At 43.0% G+C, this 15,178-nt stretch overlaps 1 protein-coding gene and 1 pseudogene across 1 annotated transcript in view; both read right to left on the bottom strand.

The window, feature by feature from the left end:
- Positions 1 to 3,750: 3,750 nt before the first annotated feature.
- The window catches only part of LOC141339512 (uncharacterized), an 18,324-nt gene continuing 6,896 nt past the window's right edge, over positions 3,751 to 15,178 (bottom strand). The window contains exon 2 of the mRNA XM_073844963.1: positions 3,751 to 4,338. Coding sequence (XP_073701064.1) covers positions 3,764 to 4,338 — 575 coding nt within the window. The 3' untranslated portion in view covers positions 3,751 to 3,763. The remainder of the gene's footprint in view (positions 4,339 to 15,178) is intronic.
- Positions 9,268 to 15,104, bottom strand: LOC141342669 (uncharacterized; annotated as a pseudogene).

The following is a 15,178-nucleotide window of genomic DNA, read 5'->3' on the forward strand; positions in this document are numbered from 1 at the left end:
CTTGCAGGTCTACCACCTGGTCGCGGAAAGGCGTGGTGGGGACCTTGGGCACCGAGCCGGGGTCTCGACGGTAACGTGGAGAACGCCGGGCCCGAATTCTCGACACACTTTGCTGGCAGAGAAGCTTGTAGGCCCTCTTGATGGGAGCCAGGGCAGTCAGGAGCGCTGTCTTAATGACAGGAACTTTAGCTCGACTGAGGCCCGTGGCTCCAACGGAGCGACCCGCGGCCCTGAAAGGCGACGGGGAGGCCCACGAGGTATGAGGTGCGTGCTAAGCACCTCTGAGGAACCTTAGCTTGTCGGTAACTTACCCTCTTAAAGGAAGCCGGGGCAGTCAGGAGTCCTGTCTTACTGACAGAAATTCTAGCTCGACTGAGGCCCGAGGCTCCTGAGGAGCACCCCGCGGCCCCGAAGGGCGACGGGGGGGTCCCAGAGGGTATGAGGCGTTACTTGACAGAGAAAACTTGTAGGTCTCCTGCCCTCTTAACGGGAGCAAGGGGCGGTCAGGAGCGCTGTCTTGATGACAGGAATGCTAGCTCGACTGAGGCCAGTGGCTCAATTGGAGCGTCCCGCGGCTCTGAAGGCGACGGAAAGGCCCCAAGAGGGTGTGGGGTGCGTTCTGGGCACCTCTGGGAAACCTCACGGCCAGTGAATGCTTACCTACTTAGCTCCATCTACTGCATGTGATATGCGGCGAAGCAGCGGCATATACTTAGAGTGAGGGGACAGTCTGCGCTCAACTCTCCTGCAGGAAGGGAAGCATACTGCAACCGTGTAACTCTGTGGAAAGCCAGCAAATAGACCTCATCTCAGTGCGAGCCTGCCTAGTCAAGGGAGCTCGGTACTGAGTGATAATTGTATCACGGCCTGCGAAGGCCGGAGAGGTCTGGGTGTCATCCCGTGCCCTACAGGGAGGGACTGCCGCGAGGGAACGGTTACTAAACCTGAGCCTTGGTGGGCCATTCTTGTAGCGCAACCAACAGACTTACTCCTCGTCCTCCCTGGACTTGCACAGAGTCTGTGCAAGGAGGCTCGCTGGGGAAGGGCGTACTTGGGCCCCGGAGGTCAGCTGAGTGCCAGCGCTACTCTGAAAGAGGCAGCTGGTAATGAGAGCAATCGGGGGCGAGCGGATGTGGCTGGCCTACCGATATGCTCCAAACTAGCTGCGTCACGGGGTGGAGTCGCCATCCTGCAGGTGGTGGACTGCCGTGAGAGCCGATAGGCTGCACGGTTGAGTTTACCTGCTTCAAGTGAATGGCAAGTAGCAAAATCTGCCACGTACTCCCTGGGAGCAGATGGAGAGGCTGTAAGCCTCTGTCGTACATGGCAACCCAACCCGCGGTAAGCCACGGGCTGGCTTGTCGGCCAAACTGCGGGAAAACGCCAGTCCGGAGTGGGCCGAGATGCCATGCCCATCATGGGACTCGATCGTGCTGAAGCGGTCTCACATGAACAAGCTTAGCGGCTCTTAGCGGCTAGAGCTGTCATGTGCCCCAGGAGCCTCATTTTGAGAGAACCGCTGTGTTGTGCCTGATTGACTCAGGAACTACAGCACTGACTGCGCGCTCTTGGTAGTAAGGCGGGCTGTCTTGAGGACCGAGTCGGGCTCCCGACTGAGGAAACGAATTTCCTCGGTTGGCCTGAAGAACCAGATGGCGGGGGTGCCGAGGCACCAGGTCCCAATGTTCGCACAACGGAACTCACGAGTGGGCTGGTAAAGCACCAGTCGAAGAGACGGTTGAAGACGCGAATACCTGTCTGCCGAAGAGGGGACAGGGGAGCTCCCATGGCCTAAGAAGGCAGGAAGGAGAGGGACTAGCCAAATGGACGCACCTCGCGCTGAGCGCTCGATCCCCGGGGCAGACCGCCGAAGGGGTGTGCGCCGGGGAAGATCGAGACGCGACAGCGGGTGCCCTTCAGGCAGATGGCTGCAACCCAGCCCTGGAGACGGAAACATACTTGTATGTGCGTCGTCGTGAGCATGTGTGCCGACAGCCTAAGAAGGGATCGGAACAGAGCTCCATCCAGGGCGGATGTTAACCCACCACTCTAACTGGACACGTGAAGTCAGGACTCTTATCAAACCCCGACCTCGTCCCGGCTGGAGAGACAGGCTGGATCGCGTCCTTCGCCAGTAGGAACGCGACCTCCGCAGGCAGAACAGAGGCACGCCTGTTGCTGAATAAAGAATGTAAGGGGTACCTGTGAGTCTGGGCGGACGCCTGGAGCCGGCTCGTACCGTCCGTATCAACCAGTGTAGTGGTATCAAGGGAACGTTGACCGGCGTGACCGTGGTGGGGCAGCCTGGGGAAAGACAGGGAAGGAGACAAAACCCAGAAGGATAAACGTCCTGGAGAAGTGTCTAACTGCACTAAGCAGTGCTTACCTACTTCCCTGGTTCCTGCGCTGGCGACATCCGGTCCCGAGTCTGGTTCCGAGGAGTGGAAGTGCTGCTCAGGAAGGAAACTCGGGGCCGGGGCCCCAGAGGTGAGAAGGCTGGGTCTTTCTGTGATTTCAAATGACCGGCTAAGTCCCGCTTCCAGCGGGAGTGCCGACAGAGTAGCTCTCTCCACCTCCGGGGGTGCTCGCATCAGGGGCGCTTCGAAGCTCGCCTGCGAGGGTCTTCCGTCGCAGGACCCTGAGAGGCGAGCGGCGTCCCTCTCCCACGGGCGGCTTGACGTCGGCTGCGAGCCTGGATCGTGTGGCTCAGCAGGGGACGCCCTCGGTGACGGGCAGGCGGAGGCGGGGGCCCAGGCGGCGGAATGGTAACTTCGCGGCGGGGCAGGATATGTTGGACGGCCTCCGTCTGCCTCTGGACCGTTGGAGCGCCAGAGGAGATGCCCAGCCCGAACGACGGGGAGGCGTACTGCTCTGGCATGTGGGCGCCGCGCCGCGGGAAGAGATGTGTCACCGTCTGACTCTCCCTCTGATGCTGTGACAGACATCTCATCCTCTGCAGGAGCACCGAAGGAGACGCTCAGCCCGCCAGGCGGGGAAGCGTCTGCTGCGGAAACTCAACGGGACCGCGCTGAGATAGAGAGGTCCGCAGGGCTTTTTGAGCCGGCGGAACGCTGTCTATCGTAATTTGAATGTCCCCCCCCGCGCCCCACCGCGGTGGCCGAAGAGCATAGGCGGCTCAACGGCTGACCACGGGAGGGAGGCGGGGGGAGCCAGCTCGCGAACGAGCGGCGGGACTTCAGCGTGGTCATGGTCATGCTTTCACCACATGAACCATTCATGAGCACCACCCCAGTGTGCTCAAAGCCTAAACACGTGAGGCAGCGCTCATGTCCGTTCGCTGAGGAGAGGAAACTACCACATCCAGAAACGCACGGCCGAAAAGACATCCTTAAAAGAACGTCTAAAACGGCCGCTAGAAATTGCTCTTTTGTGATCCCGGTTTGCCCAGGGAGGCGCCGCGGGGCAATGCACTCGCCGGGGCTGCTCGCTGGAATGCAAAAAGGCTTTATATGGCCGTGAAAACGGCCGCCCGCGGGACCGCGCTGGCGGCTGCCAAACAATGCTCTTTCTGTGAAACACTCTTTTAGTTATGGCAGCGCAGCAGCAGGAGGGAGCATGAACTCTGAAGAACTCTTCTCGGCTGTTTAGAGGCTCGACACATCGGCTCTGAAAGCAAAAGTCTGACTGAGTGGTGCGCGCAGCCATCTTATATACCCGTATGTACGGGGGCGTGGCCGGCGCGCACATCCACTCGCCAATTTTCAATTGGCCTTTTTAATAAGGCTCAGAGGTGATCGGTCTCTCAGGCGAGATCCCAATGTAACGTCGAAGTGATTCGACTGAAGGGGTAACTATGTCCACACTGACCACAAATATACGGTTTCTCTCCTGTGTGGATTCTCATGTGATTCTTAAAGCTGTCTTTGCGTGAGAAGCTCTTTCCACACTGTTGGCAGGTGAACGGACTCTCTCCAGAATGACATCGCACATGAGTGTTTAGGTTTCCTTTATGTATAAAACCCTGTCCACAGTGAGGGCAAGTGTAAGGCCTCTCTCCAGTGTGAGTTCTCCTGTGGACTGTAAGGCCTTCTTTCTTAGAGAATGTTTTTCCACACTGTTGGCAGATGTAAGGCTTCTCTCCATTGTGAATTTTCATGTGGACGTTAAGGGTTCGGGTTTGGTCAAAGGTCTTGCCACACTCTTGGCAAGTGAAACCCTTTTTAGTTCCATTCTTTCGAACTCTTTTTCGTGAGAAATACTTTTGAGTCTGTGAGCAAGCAGAAGTTTCTCCAGTTATGAAATCGTCATGTTCCTCATAGTAATATTTATCCTCCATTTCATTCAGTTCTTCACTCTCCTCTTTCAGCCCCATCAGGTCTAAGGGAAAAAGAGTCAAATACAAGTTAACACCAGTTTCATGGCACAAAACAGCTGGTTTCTGCACCGACTAAGTCAGATCGAGCTTTATTGCCAAGTATTTTTGCTCAGCTCTTTTTCAGCTAAATGCTGTTTTTTTTTTCTTTGTAAAAGAATCAAAGAATACTGAAAAAATAATGGTACACAACTGTTTTTAACACTGATGAAGTCTGAAATGTGTCTTAAACAGCAAATCAGCATATTGATTCCGGAATGATCTGGAAGACTGGAATAATAATGTAAATTCAGCTTTGCCATTATAAATTACATTTTACATTTTTATTCAAATAAAAAATGTTATTACAAATGGTTAAAATATTTCATAATATTACTGTTCTTATTCAGTAATTCAACCTTGGTGACTTTACAAGTCTTACTGATCCCAATGTTGTTGTTTTTTAGAAGTCATCAAGACTGCTTTAATTTAATCAAAAATACAGAAAAAAACTATGATACAGCAAAATGTTATTACAATATTCCTGTGATACAAAGCTGATTTTTCATCAGCTGTTACTCCAATCGTAAGTAGCCTAATTTTTCATTAGAATTATAAATATTTTTGGATATTTATGTGATTATTTTTTTCAGGATTCTTTGATGAATAAAAAGTTAAAAAGAACAGCATTTAGTCAAAATATAAATCTTTTCTAACAATATAAATTTATGCTATCATGTTTTATTCATTCAATATATCCTTGGTGAATGAAAGCATTAACTTCTTTCAAATAAAAAAAGAAAAAAAATTTACTGACTCCAAAATTTTGAACATATTAGATATGTAATATTGTTTGAAAAAAAAAAAACTCTCAGGTATCGAAAAATTTTAAGCAACACAACTGTTTCCAGCACTGATAATAAAGCAGTATATTTCGTGTATATATATATTAGGGCCGGGACTCGATTAAAAAAATTAATCTAATTAATCAGAGGCTTTGTAATTAATTAATCGAAATTAATCGCATTTTAATCGCATATAAATATTTGACCTAAAAACAGTGAGAAGTAAGTCTTTTCATATGGATTTTTAGTATACCATTGAATAATGACTGAATACATAAACTTAAGCAACAAAATATTGTTTATTTTTGTTCAACCAAGTCCAACAGACCAGTGCAATATTGCCATTAAGTGTAGCAATAGGATACAGCGTTTCCCCTAGGTTTCCATACTTTTTTTTCTCGGTACTTTACCCTACTTTGTGTAGTAACATTTATTTAACATAAAACATTTATTTCAGTGAACAAATAAATCAAAAACTCTCTATTTTAACATTTTGAACAATAGGGCTTTACTTTAATAAAAAAAAATAGACAAATTTACGTGGTATTCCGCGCTATAGTAAATTCGGTCCGAGTCCGCGATCCAGTCCGTGTTTTCTTGGAGGAGACATTGTAAACGCGCCCCCCTAAGATAATGGTAGGGAAAACACAGGGATATTTAGACATATAGAAGCCTACATTTCAGAAATTCAGGTACCCTATAGGTAGACAGACCTTCTGTAAAAGCATTAAGGTGATACTTGAGGCTCGATGTGCTGCGGGGATATGCGCATTCCTTTGTCTAAACGCTAGTTGTTGCTCCAGTATAATCGGTCCGCCGCTGAAACTCATTCAGTGAGAAACGTTCCGCGGTGCAAAATTAAGTGCGATTAAAATGCGTTAAAAAAAATTAACGCGTTAAACTCCCGGCCCAAATATATACAGTTGGGAACGAAAGTTTGGGCACCCCAGGTAAAAGTTTGTATTAATGTGCTTAAAGAAGCCAAGGAAAGATGGAGAAATCTCCAAAAGGCGTCAAATTACAGATTAGACATTCTTATAATATGTCAAAAAAAGTTAGATTTTATTTCCATCATTCACACTTTCAAAATAACAGAAAACAAAAAATGGCGTCTGCAAAAGTTTGGGCACCCTGCAGAATTAATATCTTGTACTGCCCCCTTTGGCAAGTATCACAGCTTGTAAACGCTTTTTGTAGCCAGCCAAGAGTCTTTCAGTTCTTGTTTGAGGTATCTTTGCCCATTCTTCCTTACAAAAGTCTTCCAGTTCTTTGAGATTTCTGGCCTGTCTGTCACACACTGCTCTTTTAAGGTCTATCCATAGATTTTCAATTATGTTGAAGTCAGGAGATTGTGAAGGCCATGGCAAAACCTTCAGTTTACGCCTCTTGATGTAATCCACCGTGGATTTTGAGGTGTGTTTAGGATCATTATCCATTTGTAGAAGCCATCCTCTCTTTAACTTCAGCTTTTTTACTGATGGCATCAAGTTTCCATCCAAAATTTGCTGAAATTTTATTGAATCCATTTTTCCTTCTACTTTCGAAAAGTTCCCTGTGACACTGGCTGCAATACAACCCCAAAGCATGATTGATCCACCCCCATGCTTAACAGTTGGACAGAGGTTCTTTTCATTAAATTCTGTGCCCTTTCTTCTCCAAATGTACCTTTACTCATTCCGGCCAAAAAGTTCTATTTTAACCTCATCGGTCCACAGAACTTGTTTCCAAAATGCATCAGCCTTGTCTATATGTTCATTTGCAAAGTTCAAACACTGAGTTTTGTGGTGAGGACGTAGAAGAGGTTTTCTTCTGATGACTCTTCCATGAAGACCATATTTGTACAAGTATCTCTTTATAGTGGAATAGTGTACCACAACTCCAGTGTCTGCCAGATCTTTCTGTAGGGATCGTGCAGTCAAACGTGGGTTTTTGAATTGCTTTTCTCACAATCCTGCGAGCTGTTCTGATATTTTTCTTGGTCTTCCAGATCTTGCTTTAACTTCCACTGTTCTTGATGACTGCCATTTATTAATTACATTCCGAACAGAGGATATTGGCATCTGAAAACGCTTTGCTATCTTCTTATAGCCTTCTCCTGCTTTGTGAGTGTCAACTATTTTCAGTTTCAGTTCTCTAGACAACTGCTTAGAAGAACCCATGGTGCTGATTGTTGGGGCAAAGTCAGATGAGTCTGGGCATTTTAAACCTTTGAGATTGACATCACCTGGTCTTTCCATACGATGATTGAGAACAGTCCATGACACTGTCAGGTCTCAGCTTTCCAAAGGGGGCAGTATATGCTATAAAATCTGCAGGGTGCCCAAACTTTTGCAGACGCCTTTTTTTGTTTTCTGTTATTTTGAAAGTGTAAATGATGGAAATAAAATCTAACTTTTTTTGACATATTATTAGAATGTCTAATCTGTAATTTGATGCCTTTTGGAGATTTTTCCATCTTTCTTTGGCTTCTTGATGCACATTAATACAAATTTTTACCTGGGGTGCCCAAACTTTCGATCCCCACTGTATATATATATATATATATATATATATATAGTGGTTTCTAAAGGATCATGTCACACTGACTGAACACTGGAGTAATGATGTTAAAATAAAAATTTCAGTTAAAATATTTCAGCTTTGATCAGAAATAAATTCCATTTTTAATGTCTATTAAAATATAAGAAAGCTGTTTTACTTCATAATACTATGTCACAATATAACATCTGTCTGATGGGAAACAAAGTTGTGTTTACAAGTCACTGTTACTAATAAAAAAAGAAGAGGAAAAAGTCAATTATGATCAATACATGTAAAGTTAACGTGCAGAATTATTATAAATATTGTCGGTTGTAGTACATACTTTTATAATGATACTGTACAGTCTGTAGTCTCTAGTCTCATATATTGTCTGTATTACATGTTTTTTTTCTAACACCAGTCAAGAGTCATGCTCCTAATTTCACTGTATGCAGAAACACACAAAGACAATAAAGGCTTGTAATTCAATTCCATTTAAAAGTTTTATTTAGATATTTCAAATAAAGCCTAAAACATCATGGCTTTCAACTATTAAAGCTAAAAAAAATGTTCTCATGCAAATACATCAGTTGACCACAAATTTGTTAATAAAATATAAAAAGTAAAGATAATGTATTAATAAAAAAAGTAACATTTAATAATGATTCAAAGCAAAATGATCATTAACTACTGAAAGTAAAAGTAAAACTAATGAGATTGATTTCTCTCCTACAAATTAACCAGTAGGGGTGGACATACATATACAGTACATGCCAGACCAGTATGTGTAAATCTGCCAGAGATATTCTGCATGACTGTGTATAGCAGATGATTGAATAAAATGATTCTCATGTGCAGTGCAATGATATGGTTAATTTCCAGGGTGGATCCTCTCATGTATCTTCAGATCTGATGACTGACTAAATCTCTTGTTGCAGTGTGAGCATTTACTGTTTAAGGTGTCTCTCCAGTGTGGTTCATCTCATGTATTTTCAAAAGAACTGACTTACTAAATCTCTTGTTGCAGTGTGAACACTCATAAGGTTTCTCTCCAGTGTGGATCATCTCATGTATTTTCAGAGATGATGATTGATTAAATCTCGTGTTGCAGTGTGAACACTCTTAAGGTTTCTCTCCAGTGTTGTAGAGAATTTTGGTTAGCTCAAAGAATTTAAGATGATCAATATATGTGTGTATATGCATGAGACTGTTCCTCTCATCACATATACACTGCAAACTCCACCAGGTCTTATAACCAATGAATAGGATGAAATGAGTTATTTAAAACATACATTTCAGTCAGGGAAAGTAGTTTAACTCACAGGAAATCGTGTATAATAATCGTCATTAAATATACGCAATTTCCAGTTTCTGATCAGTAACAGTAATAACGATATCGACTGGTTTCTTTGTCCAGCAAATTATTCAGCGATACCCATTACTCTGACGTTGGCCCGTCGTCACGGCAACGCGTTTTTTACTAACCAGAACGGAGTTAAAACAATTGAACAGAATAGGGCTTAAGGTAGCAATATGAGATCGAAACAGTTTAAGTGACTTTGTAATGTAAGCATTCAGCACAGAGAATCATTATATGTGAATATATGGTTGTTTATTAAACTATTCTACTTACAAACGATCGCACATAGACAAACGTACATAAAACACAAATAGACAGAGAACGCGTGAGAGAGAGAGAGTGAGAGAGAGAGAGTAAGAGAGAGAGAGAGAGAGTAAGAGAGAGAGAGAGACAGAAAGTGAGTTTGCAAAGGGACAGGAATGAAACGGTTCTGAACATCCTGAAATCGTTTCTTTTATAAAACGCCTTAAACGCAGCTATCTACGTTTGTAGAAAGGAGGATACTTGCAAGCTTGTTGTTGTTGTGCATTGTTCCGTTTGTGTTCAGTTCAGAAAGTCCTTTCCAGTTCCTTGAGAGTATTGCAGGCCTCATCATCTCCTCCGCTAGGTGAGACCCCCCCCCCCCCATGGATCTGGGGGGAGGTGCGGGTGACGTGTCTTTGTGTCCCGAAGGCAAGCGCAAGAGAGAGATGAGGCAAGGTTTATAAACCTGTAGGTCGTTCACGCCCACAGTTGGACCTTGACCAATCCGGTTGATCTGAGTTTTGGAGGGAAGATTGAAAGTCTTTGTCTCTCACAATGGGGTTTCGCATGTGGAAGCTGATTGGTTGTTTGGCCACAAAACTTTCAAAAGTTCAATAATACATATAAAGCAAGGAGTTATTAAGATGCCACAAACATTAACATTTAGGGAATAATAAATGCTGCTCATAGACACCAAACATGATCTATGAATCTTCTCGGTTGACTGAGTGATTCTAAACGTGAGTCTTAGCATGCACAATGATTCACCTATTGCGGATTAATGTTTGAGGCCGACATACATAACAGAAACAACGATATAAGAAAAGGTAACACATTGATATGTGTACATTTCTATATAACTGTATGTGGGACTGTATGTCTGAATAAGGAAAGTGTATCTGCATTTCTGTAAGAGTCTTATCTTGATGGTGGGGGGATGAGTTGGATAGTGAACAAAGGTCTGGCTCATAGCACATAGGTGTTAATCATGGGGGAGAAGTCATTTAAGGAATATAACTAGTTATTTCATGTCTGATTGGCTCCATGCACTACAGTGTGGATCCTCTCATGTATTTTCAGATCGGTTGCAGTGTGAACACTTATAAGGTCTCTATCCATTGTGGATCCTCTCATGTGTTTTCAAAAGAACTGATAGACTAAATCTCTTGTTGCCGTGTGAACACTCATAAGGTTTCTCTCCAGTGTGGATCCTCTCATGTATTTTCAGATATGATGATTGATTAAATCTCTTGTTGCAGTGTGAACACTCATAAGGTTTCTCTCCAGTGTGGATCCTCTCATGTATTTTCAGATCTGTTGCAGTGTGAACACTTATAAGGTCTCTATCCATTGTGGATCCTCTCATGTGTTTTCAAAAGAACTGATTGACTAAATCTCTTTTTGCAGTGTGAACACTCATAAGGTTTCTCTCCAGTGTGGATCATCTCATGTATTTTCAGATCTGTTGCAGTGTGAACACTTATAAGGTCTCTATCCATTGTGGATCCTCTCATGTGTTTTCAAAAGAACTGATTGACTAAATCTCTTGTTGCAGTGTGAACACTTATAATGTTTCTCTCCAGTGTGGATCCTCTCATGTATTTTCAGATCTGTTGCAGTGTGAACATTTATAAGGTCTCTATCCATTGTGGATCCTCTCATGTGTTTTCAAAAAAACTGATTGACTAAATCTCTTGTTGCAGTGTGAACACTCTTAAGGTTTCTCTCCAGTGTGGATCCTCTCATGTGTTTTCAAAAGAACTGATTGACTAAATCTCTTGTTGCAGTGTGAACACTCTTAAAGGTTGTATCAGCGATTTCTAGCCTAAAACATAAGTGTCAATTTCAGCTTACCTTTCTTCAGGATCTGCTCGCTGCCTGCCCCATAAATTGTCTGTGAAAAAACCGCGTCTCTCTGGTCAGCCTAGGGTCCGAGATATGCCAAAAAAAACAATCGGCACTACCAACCTTTCCCCACAAAAACAAACAGTGTTCCAACCAATCAGCGTCAGGGGTTTGGTGTTGTGGACTTTCGCTCCGCCTCCCTCACATCCCTGCACCAGTAGGAAAGCCCACAACACCAACCCCCTGACGCTGATTGGTTGGAACACTGTTTGGTTATCTGTGGTGTGTTGATAGCGCCGATTGTTTTTTTGGCATATCTCGGACCCTAGGCTGACCAGAGAGACGCAGTTTTTTCACAGACAATTTATGGGGCAGGCAGCGAGCGGATCGTGATGAAAGGTAAGCTGAAATCGACACTTTATGTTTTAGGCTAGAAATCGCTGATACAACCTTTAAGGTTTCTCTCCAGTGTGGATCCTCTCATGTATTTTCAGATCTGTTGCAGTGTGAACACTTATAAGGTCTCTATCCATTGTGGATCCTCTCATGTGTTTTCAAAAGAACTGATTGACTAAATCTCTTGTTGCAGTGTGAACACTCATAAGGTTTCTCTCCAGTGTGGATCCTCTCATGTGTTTTCAAAAGAACTTATTGACTAAATCTCTTGTTGCAATGTGAACACTCATAAGGTTTCTTTCCAGTGTGGATCCTCTCATGTATTTTCAGAGATGATGATTGATTAAATCTCTTGTTGCAGTGTGAACACTCATAAGGTTTCTCTCCAGTGTGGATCCTCTCATGTATTTTCAGAGATGATGATTGATTAAATCTCTTGTTGCAGTGTGAACACTCATAAGGTTTCTCTCCAGTGTGGATCATCTCATGTATTTTCAGAGATGATGATTGATTAAATCTCTTGTTGCAGTGTGAACACTCTTAAGGTTTCTCTCCAGTGTGGATTCTCTCATGTATTTTCAGATCTGTTGCAGTGTGAACACTTATAAGGTCTCTATCCATTGTGGATCCTCTCATGTGTTTTCAAAAGAACTGATTGACTAAATCTCTTGTTGCAGTGTGAACACACATAAGGTTTCTCTCCAGTGTGGATCCTCTCATGTATTTTCAGAGATGATGATTGATTAAATCTCTTGTTGCAGTGTGAACACTCTTAAGGTTTCTCTCCAGTGTGGATCCTCTCATGTATTTTCAGACATGCTGATTGACTAAATCTCTTGTTGCAGTGTGAACACTCTTAAGGTTTCTCTCCAGTGTGGATCCTCTCATGTATTTTCAGACATGCTGATTGACTAAATCTCTTGTTGCAGTGTGAACACTTATAAGGTTTCTCTCCAGTGTGGATCCTCTCATGTATTTTCAGATATGATGATTGATTAAATCTCTTGTTGCAGTGTGAACACTCATAAGGTTTCTCTCCAGTGTGGATCCTCTCATGTATTTTCAGATCTGTTGCAGTGTGAACACTTATAAGGTCTCTATCCATTGTGGATCCTCTCATGTGTTTTCAAAAGAACTGATTAACTAAATCTCTTTTTGCAGTGTGAACACTCATAAGGTTTCTCTCCAGTGTGGATCATCTCATGTATTTTCAGATCTGTTGCAGTGTGAACACTTATAAGGTCTCTATCCATTGTGGATCCTCTCATGTGTTTTCAAAAGAACTGATTGACTAAATCTCTTGTTGCAGTGTGAACACTCATAAGGTTTCTCTCCAGTGTGGATCATCTCATGTATTTTCAGAGATGCTGATTGACTAAATCTCTTGTTGCAGTGTGAACACTTATAATGTTTCTCTCCAGTGTGGATCCTCTCATGTATTTTCAGATCTGTTGCAGTGTGAACACTTATAAGGTCTCTATCCATTGTGGATCCTCTCATGTGTTTTCAAAATAACTGATTGACTAAATCTCTTGTTGCAGTGTGAACACTCATAAGGTTTCTCTCCAGTGTGGATCATCTCATGTATTTTCGGAGATGATGATTGATTAAATCTCTTGTTGCAGTGTGAACACTCATAAGGTTTTTCTCCAGTGTGGATCATCTCATGTATTTTCAGAGATGATGATTGATTAAATCTCTTGTTGCAGTGTGAACACACATAAGGTTTCTCTCCAGTGTGGATCCTCTCATGTATTTTCAGAGATGATGATTGATTAAATCTCTTGTTGCAGTGTGAACACTCTTAAGGTTTCTCTCCAGTGTGGATCCTCTCATGTATTTTCAGACATGCTGATTGACTAAATCTCTTGTTGCAGTGTGAACACTCATAAGGTTTCTCTCCAGTGTGGATCCTCTCATGTATTTTCAGAGATGATGATTGATCAAATCTCTTGTTGCAGTGTGAACACTCTTAAGGTTTCTCTCCAGTGTGGATCATCTCATGTATTTTCAGAGATGATGATTGATCAAATCTCTTGTTGCAGTGTGAACACTCTTAAGGTTTCTCTCCAGTGTGGATCATCTCATGTATTTTCAGAGATGATGATTGATTAAATCTCTTGTTGCAGTGTGAACACTCTTAAGGTTTCTCTCCAGTGTGGATCCTCTCATGTGTTTTCAAAAGAACTGATTGACTAAATCTCTTGTTGCAGTGTGAACACTCATAAGGTTTCTCTCCAGTGTGGATCCTCTCATGTATTTTCAGATCTGTTGCAGTGTGAACACTTATAAGGTCTCTATCCATTGTGGATCCTCTCATGTGTTTTCAAAAGAACTGATTGACTAAATCTCTTGTTGCAGTGTGAACACTCATAAGGTTTCTCTCCAGTGTGGATCCTCTCATGTATTTTCAGAGATGATGATTGATCAAATCTCTTGTTGCAGTGTGAACACTCTTAAGGTTTCTCTCCAGTGTGGATTCTCTCATGTATTTTCAGACATGCTGATTGACTAAATCTCTTGTTGCAGTGTGAACACTTATAAGGTTTCTCTCCAGTGTGGATCCTCTCATGTATTTTCAGATCTATTGCAGTGTGAACACTTATAAGTCTCTATCCATTGTGGATCCTCTCATGTGTTTTCAAAAGAACTGATTGACTAAATCTCTTGTTGCAGTGTGAACACTCATAAGGTTTCTCTCCAGTGTGGATCCTCTCGTGTATTTTCAGATATGATGATTGATTAAATCTCTTGTTGCAGTGTGAACACTCATAAGGTTTCTCTCCAGTGTGGATCCTCTCATGTATTTTCAGAGATGCTGATTGACTAAATATCTTGTTGCAGTGTGAACACTTATAAGGTTTCTCTCCAGTGTGGATCCTCTCATGTGTTTTCAAATGTACTGACTGATTAAATCTCTTGTTGCAGTGTGAACACTCATAAGGTTTCTCTCCAGTGTGGTTCATCTCGTGTGTTTTCAAATGTACTGACTGATTAAATCTCTTGTTGCAGTGTGAACACTCATAAGGTTTCTCTCCTTTGTGGATCCTCTCATGTATTTTCATATATGCTGACTGACTAAATCTCCTGTTGCAGTGTGAACACTTATAAGGTTTCTCTCCAGTGTGGATCCTCTCATGTGTCTTCAAATGTACTGACTGACTAAATCTCCTGTTGCAGTGTGAACACTCATAAGGTTTCTCTCCAGTGTGGATCCTCCCATGCATTTTCAGGTCTCCTGACTTACTGAATATCTTGTTACACTGTGAACATTCATAAGTGTGGATCCTCTTGTGTATTTTCAGGTCTCCTGATGTACTGAATATCTTGTTACACTGTAAACACTCATAAGTGTGGATCCTCTTATGCAGTTTTAAATAAGTTACTGAAGTAGAAATCTTTTCACACTTTGAACACATGGATTCTTTCACACCAGTATTTATATTCTCATATACTTGCAAACTTTGTAGACGGCAAAAACTCTTTCCACACAAATGGCACGAATGCGGCTTCACCTTTGTATGAACTTTCAAGTGATTCCTCAGACCTGAAGCTGCTAAATACACTTTACCACATTGATCACATGGATGCTTCTCTCTAGTGTGGATGTTTATGTGCTTTTTAAAGCTTGATGAGCGTGAAAAACTCTTCCCACAT

The sequence above is a fragment of the Garra rufa genome, chromosome 1, assembly GCF_049309525.1.
Source record: "Garra rufa chromosome 1, GarRuf1.0, whole genome shotgun sequence".
NCBI classification, from domain to species: Eukaryota; Metazoa; Chordata; class Actinopteri; order Cypriniformes; family Cyprinidae; genus Garra; species Garra rufa.